General features: G+C 48.5%; 1 protein-coding gene across 2 annotated transcripts in view; it reads right to left on the bottom strand.

Moving 5' to 3' along the window:
- Positions 1–20,023, bottom strand: part of nbas (NBAS subunit of NRZ tethering complex) — a 384,598-nt gene that overhangs the window by 62,074 nt on the left and 302,501 nt on the right. For both annotated transcript variants that reach the window (XM_052524617.1, XM_052524618.1), the window contains exons 47-50: positions 11,363–11,578; positions 5,979–6,181; positions 494–583; positions 168–351 (exon numbers count right to left, since the gene is read on the bottom strand). In XM_052524617.1, the coding sequence (XP_052380577.1) occupies positions 168–351; positions 494–583; positions 5,979–6,181; positions 11,363–11,578 (693 nt within the window). The remainder of the gene's footprint in view (positions 1–167; positions 352–493; positions 584–5,978; positions 6,182–11,362; positions 11,579–20,023) is intronic.

Raw genomic sequence — 20,023 nt, 5'->3', positions numbered from 1 at the left:
ACAATGTTTTATTTTATTATAACGCATAAAGGTGTGTCTGTATGTGGAAAAATACACGTTTTAAAAACATTTCACCCGTCAATTGGTCAAAAGACCAGACGACTCTAGATACACCAAACTGCTGTTGTTGTTGTTGTTGTCGGGGACAGCCCGAGAATGAGTGTTACCTGTAAGTCCTTCAGTACAGCTTGGGTCCTGTAGAGTAGCAGCAGATGAACGTCACTGTCCCTCAGACTGAAGTTATTCTCCAGAATCTGCAGAACCTCGATACGTGGTCGCACCGCACGAGAGCCATCGCTGCAGAACGGTCGTAACCACGCCAACAGGTCATCAGAACTGACCACAGAGTCACTGGGAGACACAGAGACACAGACACAGACACAGACACAGACAGACAGACAGACAGACAGACAGACAGACAGACAGACAGACACGTGTTATGTGTGTGTTAGAGAAGCATCTCTAAAGCAGTGTGTGGTTGAGTCTCTCTCACCCGCTCTGGACATGGTTGTGCACTGCAGTGACCATCCCCTCCAACACCATGAGGGGTTCTGGGTAATCATTCACCACCTCCTCGTCTCCACTGGCAAAAACAACAGACAGGATTCAGAACAGGCAGACAAACATGATTCAGCACAGACAGACAGGACTCAACGCAGACAGACAGGACTCAACGCAGACAGACAGGACTCAACGCAGACAGACAGGACTCAACGCAGACAGACAGGGTTCAACGCAGACAGACAGACAGACAGGGTTCAACACAGACAGACAGACAGAGAGACAGACAGAGAGACAGAGACAGACAGAGACAGACAGAGACAGACAGAGACAGACAGAGACAGACAGAGACAGACAGGGTTCAACACAGACAGACAGGGTTCAACACAGACAGACAGACAGACAGGACTCAAAACAGACAGACAGACAGGGTTCAACACAGACAGACAGACAGGGTTCAGCACAGACAGACAGACAGACAGACAGACAGACAGACAGACAGACAGACAGGCAGAGTTCAACACAGACAGACAGGGTTCAACACAGAGACAGACAGACAGACAGACAGGGTTCAACACAGAGACAGACAGACAGACAGACAGACAGACAGACAGACAGACAGACAGACAGGCTTCAGCACAGACAGACAGACAGACAGACAGACAGACAGACAGACAGACAGACAGACAGACAGACAGACAGACAGACAGACAGACAGACAGACAGACAGACAGGCTGTTAGTTCTGCTATCTGGATTTCCCAGAGAGCTCTCTTCCAGTATCATGTTATTTTCAGGCCTGCAGTCCCAGCTTTGCTGCAGAGGGATCGTGTGTGTGTGTGTGTGTGTGTGTGTGTGTGTGTGTGTGTGTGTGTGTGTGTGTGTGTGTGTATCACCAGAGGCGACACATTTTTTTACAAAGACATAAAAATAAAAAAATATTTCCCCTGACTCAACTCCACTAAGCTGCGAGGTGCGCGCACACACACACACACACACACACACACACACACACACACACACACACACACACACACACACACACACACACACACACACACACACACAAAATTCAAAGATAGCGCATCATTTCTACCGCCCCACTATCCTATACACCAGACTATAAACACCAGACTATAAACACCAGACTATAAACACCAGACTATAAACACCAGACTATACACACCAGACTATACACACCAGACTATACACACCAGACTATACACACCAGACTATACACACCAGCCTATACACACCAGACTATACACACCAGACTATATACACCAGACTATATACACCAGACTATAAACACCAGACTATAAACACCAGACTATAAACACCAGACTATAAACACCAGACTATAAACACCAGACTATAAACACCAGACTATAAACACCAGACTATACACACCAGACTATAAACACCAGACTATAAACACCAGACTATAAACACCAGACTATAAACACCAGACTATATACACCAGACTATATACACTAGACTATAAACACTAGACTATACACACCAGACTATATACACCAGACTATATACACTAGACTATACACACCAGACTATACACACCAGACTATACACACCAGACTATACACACTAGACTATATACACTAGACTATATACACCAGACTATACACACCAGACTATACACACCAGACTATATACACTAGACTATATACACCAGACTATATACACCAGACTATACACACCAGACTATACACACCAGACTATATACACTAGACTATATACACCAGACTATAAACACCAGACTATAAACACCAGACTATACACACCAGACTATACACACCAGACTATATACACTAGACTATAAACACCAGACTATATACACTAGACTATATACACCAGACTATATACACTAGACTATATACACCAGACTATAAACACCAGACTATAAACACCAGACTATAAACACTAGACTATATACACTAGACTATATACACTAGACTATATACACCAGACTATACACACCAGACTATACACACCAGACTATATACACTAGACTATATACACCAGACTATATACACTAGACTATACACACCAGACTATACACACCAGACTATATACACCAGACTATATACCCTAGACTATACACACCAGACTATACACACCAGACTATACACACCAGACTATACACACTAGACTATATACACTAGACTATATACACCAGACTATATACACTAGACTATATACACTAGACTATATACACCAGACTATACACACCAGACTATATACACTAGACTATACACACCAGACTATACACACCAGACTATATACACCAGACTATACACACCAGACTATATACACTAGACTATATACACCAGACTATACACACCAGACTATATACACCAGACTATACACACCAGACTATATACACTAGACTATATACACTAGACTATATACACCAGACTATACACACAGACTATACACACCAGACTATATACACCAGACTATATACACTAGACTATACACACCAGACTATACACACCAGACTATAAACACCAGACTATAAACACCAGACTATAAACACCAGACTATAAACACCAGACTATATACACTAGACTATATACACTAGACTATATACACTAGACTATATACACCAGACTATACACACCAGACTATACACACCAGACTATACACACCAGACTATATACACTAGACTATATACACCAGACTATACACACCAGACTATATACACCAGACTATACACACCAGACTATATACACTAGACTATATACACTAGACTATATACACCAGACTATACACACCAGACTATACACACCAGACTATATACACTAGACTATATACACCAGACTATATACACTAGACTATACACACCAGACTATACACACCAGACTATATACACCAGACTATATACACTAGACTATACACACCAGACTATACACACCAGACTATACACACCAGACTATACACACCAGACTATACACACTAGACTATATACACTAGACTATATACACCAGACTATACACACCAGACTATACACACCAGACTATATACACTAGACTATACACACCAGACTATACACACCAGACTATATACACCAGACTATACACACCAGACTATACACACCAGACTATATACACCAGACTATAAACACCAGACTATAAACACCAGACTATAAACACCAGACTATACACACCAGACTATACACACCAGACTATATACACCAGACTATACACACCAGACTATACACACCAGACTATACACACCAGACTATACACACCAGACTATACACACCAGACTATATACACCAGACTATACACACCAGACTATACACACCAGACTATACACACCAGACTATAAACACCAGACTATAAACACCAGACTATATACACCAGACTATACACACCAGACTATATACACCAGACTATAAACACCAGACTATATACACCAGACTATATACACTAGACTATATACACCAGACTATATACACCAGACTATACACACTAGACTATACACACCAGACTATATACACCAGACTATACACACCAGACTATATACACCAGACTATACACACCAGACTATATACACCAGACTATACACACCAGACTATACACACCAGACTATACACACCAGACTATATACACCAGACTATACACACCAGACTATACACACCAGACTATACACACCAGACTATACACACCAGACTATACACACCAGACTATATACACCAGACTATAAACACCAGACTATATACACCAGACTATACACACCAGACTATACACACCAGACTATATACACTAGACTATACACACCAGACTATATACACCAGACTATATACACTAGACTATATACACCAGACTATATACACCAGACTATATACACCAGACTATATACACCAGACTATATACACTAGACTATATACACCAGACTATATACACCAGACTATATACACCAGACTATATACACCAGACTATATACACCAGACTATATACACCAGACTATATACACCAGACTATATACACTAGACTATATACACTAGACTATATACACCAGACTATATACACTAGACTATATACACTAGACTATATACACTAGACTATATACACTAGACTATATACACCAGACTATATACACCAGACTATATACACCAGACTATATACACTAGACTATATACACTAAACTATATACACTAGACTATCCTATACACTAGACTATATACACTAGACTATCCTATACACTAGACTATCCTATACACTAGACTATCCTATACACTAGACTATATACACCAGACTATATACACTAGACTATCCTATACACTAGACTATATACACTAGACTATATACACCAGACTATATACACCAGACTATATACACTAGACTATATACACCAGACTATATACACTAGACTACATACACTAGACTATATACACTAGACTATATACACTAGACTATATACACCAGACTATATACACCAGACTATATAAACCAGACTATATACACCAGACTATATACACCAGACTACATACACTAGACTATATACACTAGACTATATACACCAGACTATATACACCAGACTATATACACTAGACTATCCTAAACACTAGACTATATACACCAGACTATATACACCAGACTATCCTATACACCAGACTATATACACTAGACTATATACACTAGACTATATACACCAGACTATATACACTAGACTATATACACTAGACTATCCTATACACTAGACTATATACACCAGACTATATACACCAGACTATCCTAAACACTAGACTACATACACTAGACTACATACACTAGACTACATACACTAGACTACATACACTAGACTATATACACTAGACTATATACACCAGACTATATACACCAGACTATCCTATACACTAGACTATCCTATACACTAGACTATATACACTAGACTATATACACTAGACTATATACACCAGACTATATACACTAGACTATATACACTAGACTATATACACCAGACTATATACACCAGACTATCCTATACACCAGACTATCCTATACACCAGACTATATACACCAGACTATATACACTAGACTATATACACTAGACTATATACACCAGACTATATACACCAGACTATCCTAAACACTAGACGATATACACTAGACTATATACACCAGACTATCCTATACACTAGACTATCCTATACACTAGACTATCCTATACACTAGACTATCCTATACACTAGACTATATACACTAGACTATCCTATACACCAGACTATCCTATACACTAGACTATCCTATACACTAGACTATCCTATACACTAGACTATATACACTAGACTATCCTATACACCAGACTATCCTATACACCAGACTATATACACTAGACTATATACACTAGACTATATACACTAGACTATATACACTAGACCATATACACCAGACTAGAGAGCGAACGTAAGAGCGAGAGAGAGAGAGATGAGGTAAAAGGAGGAGTTTATACCTGAGGGCAGAGACTACATTCTCCACGGCCACCTGCAGAACGGTTTTGATTGACAGGTCCAGGTTGCCCACAGCGATGCCCAGCAGCTCTCCGATTTGCTCCAGTGGCTGTCCGTCTGTCGCCATGGTGACAGCCAGGGCCTGGACTTTGGACCGTTCAGAACGGGAGAGATCATAGGTACGACTGTAGCTCTGCAACCGTTCCTGAGAGAGAGAGAGTAGGGGGGAGAGAGAGAGAGTAGGGGGGAGAGAGAGAGAGTAGGGGGAGAGAGAGAGAGAGTAGGGGGAGACAGAGAGAGTATGGGGAGAGAGAGAGAGTAGGGGGACAGAGAGAGTAGGGGGAGAGAGAGAGAGTAGGGGGAGAGAGAGAGAGGGGAGAGAGAGAGAGAGTAGGGGAGAGAGAGTAAGGGGAGAGAGAGTAGGGGAGAGAGAGCAGGGGAGAGAGATGGGGAGAGAGAGATACGTAAGGGAGAGAGAGTAGGGGGAGAGAGAGTAGGGGAGAGAGAGATAGGGGGACAGAGAGAGAGGGGGAGATAGAGATATTATGCAGAGAGAGAGAGCAGGGGGAGAGAGAGAGGGGGAGAGAGAGAGTAGGGAGAGAGAGAGAGAGAGGGAGAGAGAGAGAGTAAGGGGGAGAGAGAGAGAGTAAGGGGAGAGAGAGAGAGTAAGGGGGAGAGAGAGAGTAGGGGGAGAGAGAGAGTAGGGGGAGAGAGAGTAGGGGGAGAGAGAGAGAGAGTAAGGGGAGAGAGAGAGAGTAAGGGGGAGAGAGAGAGAGTAAGGGGAGAGAGAGAGTAGGGGGGAGAGAGAGGGGGGAGAGAGTGTAGGGGGAGAGATTAGGGGGAGAGAGAGTAAGGGGAGAGAGTAGGGGAGAGAGAGTAGGGAGAGAGAGAGTAAGGGAGAGAGAGAGAGAGTAAGGGGAGAGAGAGTAGGGGAGAGAGAGAGAGAGTAAGGGGAGAGAGAGTAGGGAGAGAGAGAGAGAGAGAGTAGGGAAGAGAGAGAGAGAGTAGGGGGAGAGAGAGTAGGGGGAGAGAGAGAGTAGGGGAGAGAGAGAGTAAGGGGAGAGAGAGAGTAGGGGGAGATTTGAGTAAGGGAGAGAGAGTAGGGGGAGAGAGAGAGTAGGGGAGAGAGAGTAGGGGAGAGAGAGAGAGTAAGGGGAGAGAGAGAGAGTAAGGGGGAGAGAGAGAGAGAGTAAGGGGAGAGAGAGAGTAGGGGAGAGAGAGAGAGTAGGGGAGAGGTGTAGGGGGAGAGAGAGTAGGGGAGAGAGAGTAAGGGGAGATTATAGGGGAGAGAGAGTAGGGGAGAGAGAGTAAGGGAGAGAGAGAGAGAGTAAGGGGAGAGAGAGAGTAGAGAGAGAGAGAGAAGGGGGAGTAGAGGGGAGAGAGAGAGAGAGGGGAGAAGAGAGAGTAGGGAAGAGAGAGAGGGGAGAGGGAGAGAGTAGGGGGAGAGAGAGAGTAGGGGGAGAGAGAGAGTAGGGGAGAGAGAGAGAGATAGGGGGAGAGGGAGAGAGAGTAGGGGAGAGAGAGAGTAGGGGAGAGAGAGCATATAGGGAGAGAGAGAGAGTAAGGAGAGAGAGTAAGGGGAGAGAGAGAGTAGGGGAGAGAGAGGAGTAAGGGGAGAGAGAGAGGGGGAGAGAGAGAGTAGGGAGAGAGGGAGGGGGAGAGAGAGTAGGGGGAGAGAGAGAGCTGAGGGGAGAGAGTAGGGGGAGAGAGAGCGTAAGGGAGAGAGAGAGCGTAAGGGGAGAGAGAGAGGGAGAGAGAGAGAGAGAGGGAGAGAGAGAGGGGGAGAGAGAGAGTAGGGAAGAGAGAGAGGGGGAGAGAGAGAGAGGGGAGGGAGAGAGAAGGGAGAGAGAGAGTATGGGGAGAGAGAGAGAGTAGGAGAGAGAGAGAGTAGGGGAGAGAGAGAGAGTAGGGAGAGAGGGAGAGAGTAGGGGAGAGAGAGGTAGGGGAGAGGGAGAGAGTAGGGGGGAGAGAGAGAGTAAGGGGGAGAGAGAGAGTAAGGGGAGAGAGAGAGTAAGGGAGAGAGAGAGTAGGGGGGAGAGAGAGGGGGAGGAGAGAGAGGGGGGAGAGAGAGAAAGGGGGAGAGAGAGTAGGGGAGAGAGAGAGAGGGGGAGAGAGAGAGAGGCAGGGGAGAGAGTAGGGGGAAGAGAGAGAGGATAGAGAGGGGGAGAGAGAGAGTAAGGGGAGAGAGAGTAGGGAGAGAGAGAGAGAGAGTAGGGGGAGAGAGATGATAGGGGAGAGAGAGAGTAGGGGGAGAGAGAGAGTAAGGGGAGAGAGAGAGAGAGTAAGGGGAGAGAGAGAAGGGGGAGAGAGAGTAGGGGGAGAGAGAGAGAGAGAGAGAGAGGAGAAGAGAGAGAGAGAGAGATAGGGAAGAGAGAGAGTAAGGGGAGAGAGAGTGTAGGGGAGAGAGAGAGGGGGGAGAGAGAGAGAGAGAGAGGAGAGAGAGAGAGAGAGAGTAGGGAAGAGAGAGAGAGAGTAGGGAAGAGAGAGAGAGAGAGTAGGGAAGAGAGAGAGTAGGGGGAGAGAGAGAGATAGGGAAGATATAGGGGATAGAGAGATAGGGGGAGGGAGATGGGGATATATAGAGTAGGGGAAGAGAGAGGGAGAGAGAGTAGGGGAAGAGAGAGTAGGGAGAGAGAGATATTAGAGTAAGGGAAGAGAGAGTAAAGGGAGAGAGAGGGATAGAGAGAGAGAGAGAGTAAGGGGAGAGAGAGATTAGAGAGAGAGAGTAGGGAGAGAGAGAGAGAGAGAGAGAGAGAGAGAGAGATTATTATAGGGAAGAGAGAGAGTAGGGATTAGAGAGAGAGGGATTAGAGAGAGAGTGTAGGGAAGAGAGAGAGTAGGGGAGAGAGAGAGTAGGGATAGAGAGAGAGAGAGAGAGTAGGATTAGGGGGAGAGAGAGAGTAGGGAGAGAGAGAGAGAGAGAGAGAGAGAGAAGAAAGAGAGGAGTAGGGGGAGAGAGAGAGAGAGTAGGGAAGAGAGAGAGGGGGGAGAGAGATGCATATTATAGGGAAGAGAGAGAGGTGAAGAGAGAGAGAGTAGGGAGAGATTAGAGTAGGGGAGAGAGAGAGAGAGAGAGAGAGAGAGTAGGGGAAAGAGAGAGTAGGGGAGAGAGAGAGAGAGGAAGAGAGAGGAGGGAGAGAGAGAGTAGGGAAGATAGAGAGAGAGAGGGGGAGAAAGAGAGTAGGGGGAGAGAGAGGAAGGGAAGAGAGATAGGGGAGAGAGAGAGAGTAGGGAAGAGTAGGTGGGAGAGAGAGTAGGGAGAGAGAGAGTAGGGAAGAGAGAGAGAGAGGGAGGTAGGGGAAAATTAGATTAGTAGGGGATTATGAGAGAGAGAGATTAAGAGAGAGAGTAGGGGGGAGAGAGAGGGAAGGAGTATATAGATATATTAGGGGAGAAGAGAGTAGGGAAGAGAGAGTAGGGAAGAGAAGAGAGAGAAGAGTAGGAGAGAGAGAGAGAGAGAGAGTAGGGGAAAGAAGAGAGAGTAGGGAGAGAGAGAGGGAAGGGGAAGAGAGAGAGTAGGGAAGAGAGAGAGTAGGGGAGAGAGAGAGTAGGGGGAGAGAGAGAGTAGGGGAGAGAGAGAGAGGGAGAGAGGGGGAAAGAGAGAGAGTAGGGAAAGAGAGAGAGAGTAGGGAAAGAGAGAGAGAGTAAGGGGAGAGAGAGTAAGGGGAGAGAGTAAGGGGGAGAGAGAGAGAGTAGGGGAAAGAGAGAGAGTAGGGAAAGAGAGTAGAAGAGCGAGGAGTAGGGGAAGAGCGAGAGAGTAGGGGAAAGAGAGGGAGAGTAAGGGGAGAGAGAGAGAGTAGGGAAGAGAGAGTAGAAGAGCGAGAGAGTAGGGGAGAAGCGAGAGAGTAGGGGAAAGAGAGGGAGAGTAAGGGGAGAGAGAGAGTAAGGGGAGACAGAGTAGGGGGAGAGTAGGGGGAGAGTAGGGGGGGAGAGTAGGAAGAGAGAGAGTAAGGGGAGAGAGTAGGGAGAGAGATAGTAGGGGAGAGAGAGAGTAGGGAGAGAGAGAGTAGGGAGAGAGAGAGTAGGGGAGAGAGAGAGGGGGAGAGTGAGAGTAGGGAAGAGCGAGAGAGTAGGGGAGAGCGAGAGAGTGGGAGAGAAAGCGAGAGAGTAGGGGAGAGAGCGAGAGAGTAGGGGAGAGCGAGAGAGTAGGGGAGAGAGCGAGAGAGTAGGGGAGAGAGCGAGAGAGTAGGGGAGAGTCGAGAGAGTAGGGAGAAGAGCGATATTAGGGAGAGAGAGAGAGTAGGGAGAGAGAGAAGTAGGGGAGAGAGAGAGAGTAGGGATTGAGAGAGATAGTAGGGGGGTGAGAGAGAGAGAGAGAGAGTAGGGAGAGAGAGAGAGAGAGTAGGGGGTGAGAGAGAGAGAGTAGGGGGTGAGAGAGAGAGTAGGGGGAGACAGAGAGAGTAGGGGAGAGAGAGAGACAGAGTAGGGGGAGAGAGAGTAGGGGTGAGAGAGAGAGAGTAGGGGGAGAGAGAGTAGGGGTGAGAGAGAGTAGGGGAGACAGAGAGTAGGGGAGAGAGAGAGAGAGACAGAGTAGGGGGAGAGAGTAGGGGAGAGAGAGAGACAGAGAGTAGGGAAGAGGGAGAGAGAGAGACAGAGAGAGAGAGAGAACGGAAGAGAGAGAGGAGAAGGGAAGAGAGAGGAGACAGAGACAGAGACAGAGAGACAGAGACAGAGACAGAGACAGAGACAGAGACAGAGACAGAGACAGAGACAGAGACAGAGACAGAGAGAGAGAGAGAGAGAGAGAGAGAGAGAGAGAGAGAGAGAGGGAGACAGAGGGAGACAGAGACAGAGTCAGAGTCAGAGTCAGAGACAGAGTCAGAGACAGAGACAGAGACAGAGACAGAGACAGAGAGAGAGACAGAGAGAGAGAGAGAGAGAGAGAGAGAGAGAGAGAGAGACAGAGAGACAGAGACAGAGACAGAGAGACAGAGACAGAGAGACAGAGAGACAGAGAGACAGAGAGAGAGAAGAAGGGAAGAGAGAGAGAGAGAGAGAGAGGCAGAGACAGAGAGAGAGAGTAGGGAAGAGAAAGAGAGACAGAGACAGAGAGACAGAGATGTGTCTGTTTCTGTGCGTGTTCATTCCAGTGTGTAGAGTTGACAGCTTCAGTGCCATAAGGCATGTTAAACATCAACATGAAACAGCTTTAATATCACTGGTCTCTGTAGCCCTGCACAGCTCAACACAAACTCTCAGCTGACAGACAGATATAATCATATATATGATGTAGTTTTAGTGTACCAGGGTGAGTTGTAATGCCTAGGCTTTAGCTCAAATGGATAACTTCACATTGACTCGGGATTTGACAACTGATCAGTTCTATTTATCATTACAGAAGCACCTGGATGACTCAGTCATGAGTCACAGGAAGGGGAGGAGTTACCTGGTTGCTATCTTTGAGTGACATGATGAAGGAGTGGCCTAGCGTGTCCAGGTGAGCCAAGGACTGCTGCAGGTGGGAGAGGGCGTGGTCAAAGCTGGAGGTGTCGCTTCTGTCTGACTCCACGTCGTCCACACCCCTTTTTCTACTCTTCTCTCTGAGCTGCCGCAGAGCCTTCATCCCCCTCTTCATCACCTCCACCCGCACACTCACACTGAGCTAGGACAGGAGAGAGAGAGGGGTTAACACACTGAGCTAGGACAGGAGAGAGAGGGGTTAACACACTGAGCTAGGACAGGAGAGAGAGAGGGGTTAACACACTGAGCTAGGACAGGAGAGAGAGAGGGGTTAACACACTGAGCTAGGACAGGAGAGAGAGGGGTTAACACACTGAGTTAGGACAGGAGAGAGAGAGGGGTTAACACACTGAGCTAGGACAGGAGAGAGAGAGGGGTTAACACACTGAGCTAGGACAGGAGAGAGAGAGGGGTTAACACACTGAGCTAGGACAGGAGAGAGAGAGGGGTTAACACACTGAGCTAGGACAGGAGAGAGAGAGAGAGAGAGAGAGAGGGGTTAACACACTGAGCTAGGATAGGAGAGAGGGGTTGACACACTGAGCAAGGACAGGAGAGAGAGGGGTTAACACACTGAGCAAGGATAGGAGAGAGAGAGAGGGGTTAACACACTGAGCTTTGACAGGAGAGAGAGAGAGAGAGAGAGAGAGAGAGAGAGAGAGAGAGAGAGAGAGAGAGAGAGAGAGAGAGGAGGGGGTTAACACACTGAGCAAGGACAGGAGAGAGAGAGAGAGAGAGAGAGAGAGAGAGAGAGAGAGAGAGAGAGAGAGAGAGAGATTAACACACTGAGCTAGGACAGGAGGGAGAGGGGTTAACACACTGAGCTAGGACAGGAGAGAGAGAGGGGTTAACACACTGAGCTAGGACAGGAGAGAGAGAGGGGTTAACACACTGAGCTAGGACAGGAGAGAGAGAGGTTAACACACTGAGCTAGGACAGGAGAGAGAGAGGGGTTCACACACTGAGCTAGGACAGGAGAGAGAGAGGGTTAACACACTGAGCTAGGACAGGAGAGAGAGAGGGGGTTAACACACTGAGCTAGGACAGGAGAGAGAGAGAGAGAGAGAGAGAGGGGTTGACACACTGAGCTAGGATAGGAGAGAGGGGTTGACACACTGAGCAAGGACAGGAGAGAGAGAGAGAGAGAGAGAGAGAGAGAGAGAGAGAGAGAGAGAGAGAGAGAGAGAGAGAGAGAGAGAGAGAGAGAGAGAGAGAGAGAGAGAGAGAGAGAGAGAGAGAGAGAGAGAGAGGGTTAACACACTGAGCTAGGACAGGAGAGAGAGGGGGTTAACACACTGAGCTAGGACAGGAGAGAGAGGGGTTAACACACTGAGCTAGGACAGGAGAGAGAGAGGGGTTCACACACTGAGCTAGGACAGGAGAGAGAGAGAGAGAGAGAGAGAGAGAGAGAGAGAGAGAGAGAGAGAGAGAGAGAGAGAGAGAGAGAGAGAGAGAGAGAGAGAGAGAGAGAGAGATAGAGAGAGAGAGAGAGAGATAGAGAGAGAGAGAGAGAGATAGAGAGAGAGAGAGAGAGAGAGAGAGATAGAGAGAGATAGAGAGATAGAGGGGTTAACACACTGAGCTAGAGACAGGAGGAGAGAGAGGGGTTAACACACTGAGCTAGGACAGGAGAGAGAGAGGGGCTTAACACACTGAGCTAGGACAGGAGAGAGAGAGGGGTTAACACACTGAGCTAGGACAGGAGAGAGAGAGGGGTTAACACACTGAGCTAGGACAGGAGAGAGAGGGGTTCACACACTGAGCTAGGACAGGAGAGAGAGAGGGGTTCACACACTGAGCTAGGACAGGAGAGAGAGAGGGTTCACACACTGAGCTAGGACAGGAGAGAGAGAGGGGTTCACACACTGAGCTAGGACAGGAGAGAGAGAGAGAGAGAGAGCTAGAGAGAGAGAGAGAGAGAGAGAGAGAGAGAGAGAGAGAGAGAGATTATTAGAGAGAGAGAGAACACACTGAGCTAGGACAGAGCTAGGACAGGAGAGAGAGAGAGAGAGAGAGAGGGGCATAACACACTGAGCTAGGACAGGAGAGAGAGAGAGGGGTTAACACTGAGCTAGGACGGACGGACAGACGGACGAGCGAGCGAGAAGTCTAATGTCTCCTGTTTGCTGATGATCTGGTGCTTCTGTCACCAACCAAGGAGGGCCTACAGCAGCACCTAGATCTTATGCACAGATTATGTCAGACCTGGGCCCTGACAGTAAATCTAAGACCAAAATAATGGTGTTCCAAAAAAGGTCCAGTCACCAGGACCACAAATACAAACTCCATCTAGACACCGTTGCCCTAGAGCACTCAAAAAACTATACATACCTTGGCCTAAACATCAGTAACATCCACAAAGCTGTGAACGATCTGAGAGACAAGGCAAGAAGGGCCTTCTATGCCATCAAAAGAAACATAAAAAGTGGCATCCCAATTAGGATCTGGCTAAAAATACTTGAATCAGTCATAGAGCCCATTGCCCTTTATGGTTGTGAGGTCTGGGGTCCGCTCACCAACCAAGACTTCACAAAATGGGACAAACACCAAATTGAGACTGCATGCAGAATTCTGCAAAAATATCCTCCGTGTACAATAATCCATGCAGAGCAGAATTAGACCGATACCCACTAATTATCAAAATTCAGAATAGAGACATTCAATTCTATAACCACCTTAAAGGAGGCGATTCCCAAACCTTCCATAACAAAGCCATCACCTACAGAGAGATGAACCTGGAGAAGAGCCCCTAAGCAAGCTGGTCCTGGGGCTCTGTTCACAAACACAAACACACCCTACAGAGCCCCAGGACGGCAGCACAATTAGACCCAACCAAATCATGAGAAAACAAAAACATAATTACTTGACACATTGGAAAGAATTAACAAAAAAACAGAGCAAACTAGAATGCTATTTGGCCCTAAACAGAGTACACAGCGGCAGAATACCTGACCACTGTGACTGACCCAAAATTAAGGAAAGCTTTGACTATGTACAGACTCAGTGAGCATAGCCTTGCTATTGAGAAAGGCCACCGTAGGCAGACATGGCTCTCAAGAGAAGACAGGCTACGTGCTCACTGCCCACAAAATGAGGTGGAAACTGAGCTGCACTTCCTAACCTCCTGCCCAATGTATGACCATATTAGAGAGACATATTTCCCCCAGATTACACAGATACACAAAGAATTTGATATTTTTGATAAACTCCCATATCTACTGGGTGAAATTCCACAGTGTGACATCACAGCAGCAAGATGTGACCTGTTGCCACAAGAAAAGGGCAACCAGTGAAGAACAAACACCATTGTAAATAAAACCCATATTTATGTTGATTTATTTTCCCTTCTGTACTTGAACTATTTGCACATCATTACAACACTGTATATAGATAGACATATAACATTTGAACTGTCTTTATTAATTTGAAACTTTTGTAAGTGTAATGTTCACTGTTCAGAGAGAGTGAAAGAGACAGTGGATGTCATTAATCAATGGGGACGATTAATAACGGGGACATGGTGGACATGCCAGGGGCTTTAGAAGAGGAGGGACATGGTGGACATGCCAGGGGCTTTAGAAGAGGAGGGACATGGTGGACATGCCAGGGGCTTTAGAAGAGGAGGGACATGGTGGACATGCCAGGGGCTTTAGAAGAGGAGGGACATGCCAGGGGCTTTAGTAGAGGAGGGACATGCCAGGGGCTTTAGAAGAGGAGGGACATGCCAGGGGCTTTAGAAGAGGAGGGACATGGTGGACATGCCAGGGGCTTTAGAAGAGGGGTGACATGCCAGGGGCTTTAGAAGAGGAGGGACATGGTGGACATGCCAGGGGCTTTAGAAGAGGAGGGACATGCCAGGGGCTTTAGAAGAGGAGGGACATGCCAGGGGCTTTAGAAGAGGAGGGACATGACAGGGGCTTTAGAAGAGGAGGGACATGCCAGGGGCTTTAGAAGAGGAGGGACATGCCAGGGGCTTTAGAAGAGGAGGGACATGCCAGGGGCTTTAGAAGAGGAGGGACATGACAGGGGCTTTAGAAGAGGAGGGACATGCCAGGGGCTTTAGAAGAGGAGGGACATGGGGGACATGCCAGGGGCTTTAGAAGAGGAGGGACATGCCAGGGGCTTTAGAAGAGGAGGGACATGCCAGGGGCTTTAGAAGAGGAGGGACATGCCAGGGGCTTTAGAAGAGGAGGGACATGCCAGGGGCTTTAGAAGAGGAGGGACATGCCAGGGGCTTTAGAAGAGGAGGGACATGACAGGGGCTTTAGAAGAGGAGGGACATGGGGGACATGCCAGGGGCTTTAGAAGAGGAGGGACATGCCAGGGGCTTTAGAAGAGGAGGGACATGACAGGGGCTTTAGAAGAGGAGGGACATGGGGGACATGCCAGGGGCTTTAGAAGAGGAGGGACATGCCAGGGGCTTTAGAAGAGGAGGGACATGCCAGGGGCTTTAGAAGAGGAGGGACATGACAGGGGCTTTAGAAGAGGAGGGACATGCCAGGGGCTTTAGAAGAGGAGGGACATGCCAGGGGCTTTAGTAGAGGAGGGACATGCCAGGGGACATGCCAGGGGCTTTAGAAGAGGAGGGACATGCCAGGGGCTTTAGAAGAGGAGGGACATGCCAGGGGCTTTAGAAGAGGAGGGACATGGTGGACATGCCAGGGGCTTTAGAAGAGGAGGGACATGCCAGGGGCTTTAGAAGAGGAGGGACATGACAGGGGATTTAGAAGAGGAGGGACATGACAGGGGCTTTAGAAGAGGAGGGACACGGGGGACATGCCAGGGGCTTTAGAAGAGGAGGGACATGCCAGGGCTTTAGAAGAGGAGGGACATGCCAGGGGCTGTAGAAGAGGAGGGACATGCCAGGGGCTTTAGAAGAGGAGGGACATGCCAGGGGCTTTAGAAGAGGAGGGACATGACAGGGGCTTTAGAAGAGGAGGGACATGACAGGGGCTTTAGAAGAGGAGGGACATGCCAGGGGCTTTAGAAGAGGAGGGACATGCCAGGGGCTTTAGAAGAGGAGGGACATGGTGGACATGCCAGGGGCTTTAGAAGAGGAGGGACATGCCAGGGGCTTTAGAAGAGGAGGGACATGGTGGACATGCCAGGGGCTTTAGAAGAGGAGGGACATGCCAGGGGCTTTAGAAGAGGAGGGACATGCCAGGGGCTTTAGAAGAGGAGGGACATGCCAGGGGCTTTAGAAGAGGAGGGACATGCCAGGGGCTTTAGAAGAGGAGGGACATGCCAGGGCTTTTATCCAAAGCGACTTACAGTCATGTGTGCATACATTCTACGTATGGGTGGTCCCGGAATCGAACAGGGGCTTTAGAAGAGGAGGGACATGGGGGACATGCCAGGGGCTTTAGAAGAGGAGGGACATGGGGGACATGCCAGGGGCTTTAGAAGAGGAGGGACATGCCAGGGGCTTTAGAAGAGGAGGGACATGCCAGGGGCTTTAGAAGAGGGACATGCCAGGGGCTTTAGAAGAGGAGGGACATGGGGGACATGCCAGGGGCTTTAGAAGAGGAGGGACATGCCAGGGGCTTTAGAAGAGGAGGGACATGCCAGGGGCTTTAGAAGAGGAGGGACATGACAGGGGCTTTAGAAGAGGAGGGACATGACAGGGGCTTTAGAAGAGGAGGGACATGACAGGGGCTTTAGAAGAGGAGGGACATGGGGGACATGCCAGGGGCTTTAGAAGAGGAGGGACATGCCAGGGACTTTAGTAGAGGAGGGACATGCCAGGGGCTTTAGTAGAGGGACATGCCAGGGGCTTTAGAAGAGTAGGGACATGACAGGGGCTTTAGAAGAGGAGGGACATGACAGGAGCTTTAGAAGAGGAGGGACATGCCAGGGGCTTTAGAAGAGGAAGGACATATATATGCCATTTAGCATACGCTTTTATCCAAAGCGACTTACAGTCATGTGTGCATACATTCTACGTATGGGTGGTCCCGGGAATCGAACAGGGGCTTTAGAAGAGGAGGGACATGGGGGACATGCCAGGGGCTTTAGAAGAGGAGGGACATGGGGGACATGCCAGGGGCTTTAGAAGAGGAGGGACATGCCAGGGGCTTTAGAAGAGGAGGGACATGCCAGGGGCTTTAGAAGAGGAGGACATGCCAGGGGCTTTAGAAGAGGAGGGACATGCCAGGGGCTTTAGAAGAGGAGGGACATGCCAGGGGCTTTAGAAGAGGAGGGACATGGGGACATGCCAGGGGCTTTAGAAGAGGGACATGCCAGGGGCTTTAGAAGAGGAGGGACATGCCAGGGGCTTTAGAAGAGGAGGGACATGACAGGGGCTTTAGAAGAGGAGGGACATGACAGGGGCTTTAGAAGAGGAGGGACATGACAGGGGCTTTAGAAGAGGAGGGACATGGGGACATGCCAGGGGCTTTAGAAGAGGAGGACATGCCAGGGGCTTTAGAAGAGGAGGGACATGCCAGGGGCTTTAGAAGAGGAGGGACATGGGGGACATGCCAGGGGCTTTAGAAGAGGAGGGACATGCCAGGGGCTTTAGAAGAGGAGGGACATGCCAGGGGCTTTAGTAGAGGAGGGACATGCCAGGGGCTTTAGTAGAGGAGGGACATGCCAGGGGCTTTAGTAGAGGAGGGACATGCCAGGGGCTTTAGAAGAGGAGGGACAGGGTGAAGAGCGAGGAGGAGAGGACGCTTCCATTGAAAGGCCTCAGAGATAAATTACCACCCAGGAAAATTAAATTCCTCCCCATTTCCCTACTAAAAAACAAGAAGGGGTTAGCCTCGACCTCCCACCTCTCACATGGACTCCTGGGGGATGGATCGAACCATAGAGGGGGAGGTGAAAGGTTAGTATTTAGATCAAGGAGACAGACAGCTGTTCCCACTGGTATATGGGTGAGGGAGAGGAATTGAAAGGGAGGAGAGCGGGTGAAAAGGGAGGAGAGAGGAATGGAAAGGGAGGAGAGAGGAATGGAAAGGGAGGAGAGAGGAATGGAAAGGGAGGAGAGAGGAATGGAAAGGGAGGAGAGAGAATGGAAAGGGAGGAGAGAGGAATGGAAAGGGAGGAGAGAGGAATGGAAAGGGAGGAGAGAGGAATGGAAAGGGAGGAGAGAGGAATGGAAAGGGAGGAGAGAGGAATGGAAAGGGAGGAGAGAGGATGGAAAGGGAGGAGAGAGGATGGAAAGGGAGGAGAGAGGATGGAAAGGGAGGAGAGAGGATGGAAAGGAGAGAGAGAGAGGAATGGAAAGGGAGGAGAGCGGAATGGAAAGGGAGGAGAGAGAATGGAAAGGGAGGAGAGAGGAATGGAAAGGGAGGAGAGAGGATGGAAAGGGAGGAGAGAGTATGGAAAGGGAGGAGAGAGGATGGAAAGGGAGGAGAGAGGATGGAAAGGGAGGAGAGAGGATGGAAAGGGAGGAGAGAGGAATGGAAAGGGAGGAGAGAGGAATGGAAAGGGAGGAGAGAGGATGGAAAGGGAGGAGAGGATGGAAAGGGAGGAGAGAGGATCGAAAGGGAGGAGAGAGGAATGGAAAGGGAGGAGAGAGGAATGGAAAGGGAGGAGAGAGGATGGAAAGGAGGAGAGCGGAATGGAAAGGGAGGAGAGAGGAATGGAAAGGGAGGAGAGAGGAATGGAAAGGGAGGAGAGAGGAATGGAAAGGGAGGAGAGAGGAATGGAAAGGGAGGAGAGCGGAATGGAAAGGGAGGAGAGAGGAATGGAAAGGGAGGAGAGAGGATGGAAAGGGAGGAGAGAGGATGGAAAGGGAGGAGAGAGGATGGAAAGGGAGGAGAGAGGATCGAAAGGGAGGAGAGAGGAATGGAAAGGGAGGAGAGAGGAATGGAAAGGGAGGAGAGAGGAATGGAAAGGGAGGAGAGAGGAATGGAAAGGGAGGAGAGAGGAATGGAAAGGGAGGAGAGAGGATGGAAAGGGAGGAGAGAGAAGAGTATCGGAGGTAAAGAGGGTGTTGATTAGAGCCAATGTCTGGGTTAAAAGCTCAGTGGGTGAGAGGTGCCTGCTGGGAGATGAAGTTTAACGGCTCTGAAGTCAAAGGAGGATCAATCAACTCACCTGGAGAGAAGAGAGAGGCAGAGGAGGAAGAGCAAGCAGGGGAGAGAGGGGTTGTCTTTGTATTTATTATGGATCCCCATTAGTTCCTGCCAAGGCAGCAGCTACTCTTCCTGGGGTTTATTATGGATCCCCATTAGTTCCTGCCAAGGCAGCAGCTACTCTTCCTGGGGTTTATTATGGATCCCCATTAGTTCCTGCCAAGGCAGCAGCTACTCTTCCTGGGGTTTATTATGGATCCCCATTAGTTCCTGCCAAGGCAGCAGCTCCTCTTCCTGGGGTTTATTATGGATCCCCATTAGTTCCTGCCAAGGCAGCAGCTACTCTTCCTGGGGTTTATTATGGATCCCCATTAGTTCCTGCCAAGGCAGCAGCTCCTCTTCCTGGGGTTTATTATGGATCCCCATTAGTTCCTGCCAAGGCAGCAGCTACTCTTCCTGGGGTTTATTATGGATCCCCATTAGTTCCTGCCAAGGCAGCAGCTCCTCTTCCTGGGGTTTATTATGGATCCCCATTAGTTCCTGGGGTTTATTATGGATCCCCATTA

This window comes from Oncorhynchus keta, chromosome 8, assembly GCF_023373465.1.
Source record: "Oncorhynchus keta strain PuntledgeMale-10-30-2019 chromosome 8, Oket_V2, whole genome shotgun sequence".
In the NCBI taxonomy this organism is placed as follows: Eukaryota; Metazoa; Chordata; class Actinopteri; order Salmoniformes; family Salmonidae; genus Oncorhynchus; species Oncorhynchus keta.
Note: the sequence above shows the minus strand (reverse complement) of the source record. Positions and strands in the feature narration are given on the sequence as shown.